Here is a 6,547-nt window from a genome sequence, read left to right on the forward strand (position 1 = left end):
TGTTATTTAAATAAATTTAGATGCTTTATATAGCTTTGCATCCTGAAAATGACACATTTCTCCAAATAATTAAATATCATTTTATTTGTTGTAGAAGAGTACACTGAATAAATGTACCCTCATTAATTTAACCATTCTCTTATTGATATTCAGGTTAGTTCAATTTTTAACTAATATAAATTATCTTTTCCATGAACATCCTTTATATATATATATATCTGTGTGTGCCTCTTTGTGATTAAATCGTTAGTATAAAATCTCAGCAGTTGAACTACTGGAACAGAAAATATGATATTTTTAAGTGTCTTTACATATTATGAGAACCTGCCATTCACATGGATTGGGCCGACCTTTTGCTAGTTACCAATTGTAATTGATTCTTTGCTAAGAACCAAGTCTGGTTATTATATGTTATATTCATGTGTTTATGTCGTGACTCCTTGCCTCTGTGAGACTGCTAAGTCCCTGAAAGCAAGGATGGTGAGCCCTAATTTTCTTTATTCCCTGGGCCCCATATGACACACATCCTTCAGAACAAGGACAAGGACAACTCACCTGAGGATGAGAACACAGGCTGCAACCAGAGAGTAGGCCAGAAGAGTGCCAATGGACATCATGTCCACGAGTGCCTTCAGGTCAAAAAGAAATGCCATCACAGCTATTGGGAAAATAAAAGAACAGTAAAGAAATGGCCTATGATGAAACTCTATACAGTTGATAATGTTCAAGTCAGGGACAAGGGCCTAACAATTTGTTTGTTTTAGTACCAATAATAAGTCGAAAAATGTATAGAATATATATTTCTCACAATTAAGATGTTCTTCAGGTCATATAAATTGCTAATAAATTTTCAAAGCCCTCAGTTATCAGACAGAAAACTACTACTTTGATTACTAAAAACCCATTTTGATTACTTAAAAAATATTAACCTGACAGAAAGTCAAAATATTATATAACAGAATACACTCTTTTGATGTTTCAGAAGAAAAACATTGCTACGAAATATTGGCTAGCTCCTTTTATAAAATCACAAAAAATTCAAACAGAAGAGCTTCCATTATAGATGATATATAATCATTGTGATTTCCATCTCCATTTTGAGTTATATCATATACTAAATAAAATAATTTCAAATTAAATATGTTTCTTATATAGGCTAAATTCTACTGTGATTGAAACCACACACTCCAGTAAGACCGACTAGATTTGAGAGCTCAATCTATGGTCCTGCACCCAAATCCCAATAATGTTAAGAGGTAAAACATACTTTACATAGTGGAATAGTTACCTTGCACTTAGCAGTTCTTTTCTCCACTGAAACATCAAAATAGTGATAATATTAACTTGAATTTATTATACAGCTGTCCTTAACATAATAAGTAGATAACACCACATTCCATTTATATGGTGTTCTAGACTTCTCTGCAAGTTTTATATCTCTATGATCTCATTTTATCTTTAATTCAATAATCCTGTGAGACAGAAAAAATTATTTAGGCTTAGCCATATAAAATGGCCAGGATTTGACTGTTTTTGACCAAACTCCAGCAATTTTACATGGTTTGCCCTAAAAGGATTATTTTCTCCATTTTATACATGGGCTAACTTAGCAAGGTTACAATGACTAGGTGGAAGCAGAGTTCTGAACTATATCCCTATGCACGTCCTATGATAACTACATTGTTCTTTTAAATACGCCTCATGCCTCATTTTGAAAACTCTCCACTGTTAGTATATTTATACATTAAATGACTAAAATTTCAATGTTCTATAAGAATCACAGATAGCCAGAATAAAGTAGACAAGACAGAAGAAAATAATTATCCATACAATCTGATCTCATTAAAAAACAAGCCAAGTAAGTATGAGAGTACAAAATAACAAAATGTAATATTTTAGAGCATTAAAAAAGCTTTTTGTTACAATTATCTTCATTTAATTATTGATTTTAGTGTCTTGTTATCCTGCTATATTAAATTCTTCCTAATGGAAGGATACATATTTTTAAAATTGCGAATATATAGTATATTACTGGGCAAGGTTTTGTTGGAAAAAATAAGTTTTTATGGTGTTAATAAAATGTGTGATCCTTTGTCATAATTATAAATATCTTTAATGTCAAAATGCACTGTTTAATAATAAAATGGGCTTTGGATCATCTAGCGCAAATTTCATTTTATAGGTCAGAAATCTAAGCACTGAGAAAAGAAGTGATTTGACTTTCCAATATATGTCTAATAAAGTGCAAATTTATTAGAAAATATGTACAAAGTGAAGCTGTTTAGACAAATGCTTTGACTCTGAAAAATTTTCATTTCATACATAACATTAGCATTCTCTAATCTAATTTCCCAACAATTTAGAGCATGAACAAAATTATCATTTTTGGTTTGAATTTCCACTACCAAGAGAGCTTATCATTTTATCTACAAAGCTTGCTAGAGTCTTTCTCTTGCTTCCTATAACAGGACCTTTAAGGTCATTCTCTTGATCTATAGAATATATGACAATTTCTGTATATAATAAAAATCTGGCCAAAGGTATTTTACATGGGTATGATGATATGCCAAAAGGTAACTTCTGGAGGTTTTTTTTTTTTTTTTTTTAATATGACTTAAATACCAAAACTGTTGAAAGAAAAAATAGATTTCCTAACGGGGTTTACGAGGATATAGGTGTTAGTAACTTAGCGAACCATGAAGGCCCAGGAAGTGGGGATATCTACCACACTAAGAGCAGGGACTACAACAGCCAAGTATAAATTATCTTTGACATGTCTTATATTAAACTAAGAATGGGTAAAATTTAGCTTTTCAAAAATCCTATGGTCCTTTAGCAATATTCAACTTAAATCCCAAACAAAAGAAAATATTGAATCATTATTTTTAATTCATACATCAAAAATTAAGTAATCATTGTTTAATTAAAATTTGTGTGTCAACAATACAATTTTATGTGTTAGTTAATCAATCTGAAGAGCATTTAATACCTGACATATAATGAAGAACCCTTATAACCATTTGCACATTTGTTAGAAGCCCAAGAGGTTAAAATAACAAAAAATCCCAAAAGAGCAGTTAAGAATGAATTTCAGTAAACCACTGCCACCGTAATTTTCAGATGTAATCCTAATGCCCATACCCTAATTCGTCAGTGATTTTGTTCTTAACTTACATGCACAGCAAGCAGACCCTCTTTATAAGTCCATGCATGCGCATTAAACGTTCAAGTTCAATGTTGAAGAAGCCTATGTTTGTAAAGCTTACCAGAAATGAACCCTGAAGTCAATGTGGCAGCAACTGGTGACTGCCTCTTACTCACTCTGGCAAGAAATCTAAACAGTAAACCATCCCGGGCCATGGCAAACATAATTCGGGGTAAAGGAAACATAGAGCCCAGAAGACTAGAACAGAAAAATTCATAATCCACGTGTGAGTTATTACAAGTATTATTCTAGACAGGTATATACAGGTACAGACTGGACACATTAAAGTGCAGAACTTATGCCAAAAAAAATTCAAAATTGAAAACATTCACAAAAAAGCTACTGACCTTCACATAAACCAAAACAGGAAACCATCTAATTTTTCATATTTTTTCAGAATCTTTGATGAAAAAAACATCCCCCATTTTCTTAATAAAAGTCACCCCTCTCTCACCTGCCACTGCACCCGATGATAAAGTAGCAATTATTGGTGTCTTCGTTTTGGAATTGATTTGAGCTAGACATTTGAAAAGCAACCCATCCTCCGCCATAGCATAGATTACACGAGGCATTGGGAAAATGCATCCAAGAAGACTGAATAAAAAGCAAACACATGCAGTGTGGCAAACACGTTCATGCAAGATTACATTCCAGAATTGAAATTAAGTAATTGCATAAAACTCAGCATCTGTGATTATAAAGTCTTGTTATTTTAAATATATATTATGATTTAGCATTTAAAAATATTGCCAATATTTACTACTGTGCTACTTATTATTGTTGCAGATATTTGCTCAGCACAATTATCAGACTAAAAATAATAATGCAAGTAATTTGTGCATGCCCATGATTATTACTGAATTAAAACTAAGTAATTAAGACAACAACAACAAAAAAACCCAATCATATCATTAAGATACTATTACTGGCAATAACTCAGAAAATTCCTAAACTGATATGTAATTAAAGAAGAAATTAAGTAATTTGATTTCATAGAACTGTCCTTTCATTTATTTAATAATTATGTATTTATATATATATTTTACCATTATTTTTCTTCCTGTAGTGTGATCTTTGATCAAATTAATAATAATTCCTAGCATTGTAAGATAATCAAAATAGAGAACGGTTAAAAAAAATCAACTCACTGTAAAATTAGTACATACATGTAGCCATGATTAAAAGTTTAAGAAAACTTTAAATGTTTTAAATTAATGGTGTTTTTACTGGCTGCACCATTTTGCACATGACTTAGTTGTTAAAATAACCTTTAAAAGAAAATAAGTAAAATATTTCATTTGAAAAACCCATCTTCTTCATCTTTTAATAAAGGTAGGTTGTGCTTGGCCTTGGCTGAATCTGTGTCCATCTCTTCTAAAACTGTGATGGCAAGTTCAGATTACCAATATCACAGTTCAGATTTTTGAAACCAGTCAAAATAAAGCTCATTACTAGCAGATGGCTGAGAAACCAAAGGAAGTAATTTTTAATTGATTCGTATTAACTTGAATAGAAAATGAAAAAGATTTTGAGAAAAAAGGCTAGGTTAATGAATTATAGAAAGAGATTTCTTTTTCCAGTATCAGAATTTTAGAGAATTATTTTCATTCTAAAAAAATTAATAATCAGGCCAAGAATTTCTCTTTGTAAGAATGCTCTGCTGTATAGCACGGTATAAAACTGGAATGAAATATCTTATGATCACATGTTAATTTGAAATGTGAGTAGCTCAGGAAAACTGAGAAATGAATTTTAAAGTATTAAAATATGCAGCTACTGAAAATCTGAACACTTGAGATAAAATTACCCTTTCCTTTCACAAAGATGTTATTTGGATTTCCACCATGAATTTGAGAACAGAGATTTCTATTTCTAGACCAAGTTCACTCGATTAGTGCTAAGAGGAAAAAAATCTGTGTTTCACAGGAAAAAGCACATTATATTTAATAATGCCACAGCATATAGCTTCCACACAAATAGATTTGATATATTACGTTAAAAGACAACAGAAAACGTCAAGTCTGTATGCATAAAAGCTCTCAATTGTCTGTAGCACTACAAGTGACACCAGAGCCAGCAGGAAAACATACTAGTATAAACATCTGAAAGTTGTATAATGCATAAATATATGAATATATGTGACATATATATATGTATGTATGTGGATGCACGTACCAATGCATCCACATGTATTTCTACTGGACCATCACTATCCTGAAAAACTGACTCTTAACTGATGAGGGAAAAAGACTTTATTGTTTAAGATTAAGACAACAATTCTGGGCAACCTATCCATAGAATACATAGTTGCATAATATGTTTCTCATATTAAAACATACAAAAGGAATTCTTTAGACACTGACTACCTTTTGCAGTGACGCAAACAGCCCGCACCCAGAGGTAATGCAACGTACCTTGCTGACAAAGCACAGAGGGAGCCCGCGGCGACAACGTATTTGGCAGGACCCCATCCAACATATTCAAATGCTACAGGAAGGGGGCTTTTTTCATCCAGGAGGTAGTATGGCATCATAAGTGTTAAAGCTGCAGAGACCCCAAAATAGGCCATAAAGCAAACCAGTAAAGAAGTCACAATTCCAATAGGAATAGCTTTCTGAGGATTCCGGACTTCTTCACCTAAAGAAACATAAACAAATAAAACATTAATAGGAAAAGCATTAATTTGTCTCCTCCCCCATGATAATTATACTCTGTTTTTGTCCTTTCTATTTTCTTAGCTTGATCCTTCTATCTACATGAAATCATCTCTCTTCTTGAGGGTACTTTAATATTACATAAAAGTCTAATTGCAGAAAGAAAAAAACTGACATACCAGCATCATTAAACGTTTAGCAATAAAAAAACAGTCTTCATCCATTTTGGAAACGATTCATCCACAGATATTAAATGACTGTCATGGCATTTCCGTAGGCCCTTAAATATGAAGCCTTCAGATAAACTTCTAGGCAATCCGTGTATTTATATTAAACTCTAGTTTCAATAGAAAACAGTATACTTTGGATCCTTCTAATAAGATTTGGAATTTGAAGCACCAAAAACATGATCACTTATAAGACCATGCAAAAATATGAACCCAGATGGAGCAGGCACTTGGAGAATGATTCTGGCATGATTACCTTGTTGATTACCAGGATGAAGAGAAATATATTTTGTCCTACTAAAGAAGAAATAATTGAGGAGCATGATCATCATTTATTACTCATTGCAACAGCACTTCCAGATAGAAGGTCAAGGATATTAACTATGACTAACATTTATAAAGTATTTGACAGCTTGCAAAGTATTTTTCATACATAATTCTCGCAAAGTGTGTGCGTATAT

General features: G+C 32.0%; 1 protein-coding gene across 2 annotated transcripts in view; it reads right to left on the reverse strand.

The window, feature by feature from the left end:
- The window catches only part of SLC7A2 (solute carrier family 7 member 2), an 18,180-nt gene that overhangs the window by 5,730 nt on the left and 5,903 nt on the right, over positions 1 to 6,547 (reverse strand). The window contains exons 5-7 of one of the 2 annotated variants that reach the window (XM_006916419.1): positions 5,620 to 5,842; positions 3,660 to 3,799; positions 556 to 658 (exon numbers count right to left, since the gene is read on the reverse strand). In XM_006916419.1, coding sequence (XP_006916481.1) covers positions 556 to 658; positions 3,660 to 3,799; positions 5,620 to 5,842 — 466 coding nt within the window. Of the gene's footprint in view, positions 1 to 555; positions 659 to 3,266; positions 3,404 to 3,659; positions 3,800 to 5,619; positions 5,843 to 6,547 lie in introns of both variants that reach the window. The other variant, XM_006916420.2, reaches the window with a different exon arrangement.

This window comes from Pteropus alecto, unplaced genomic scaffold (genome assembly GCF_000325575.1).
Source record: "Pteropus alecto unplaced genomic scaffold, ASM32557v1 scaffold24, whole genome shotgun sequence".
Classification (NCBI taxonomy): Eukaryota; Metazoa; Chordata; class Mammalia; order Chiroptera; family Pteropodidae; genus Pteropus; species Pteropus alecto.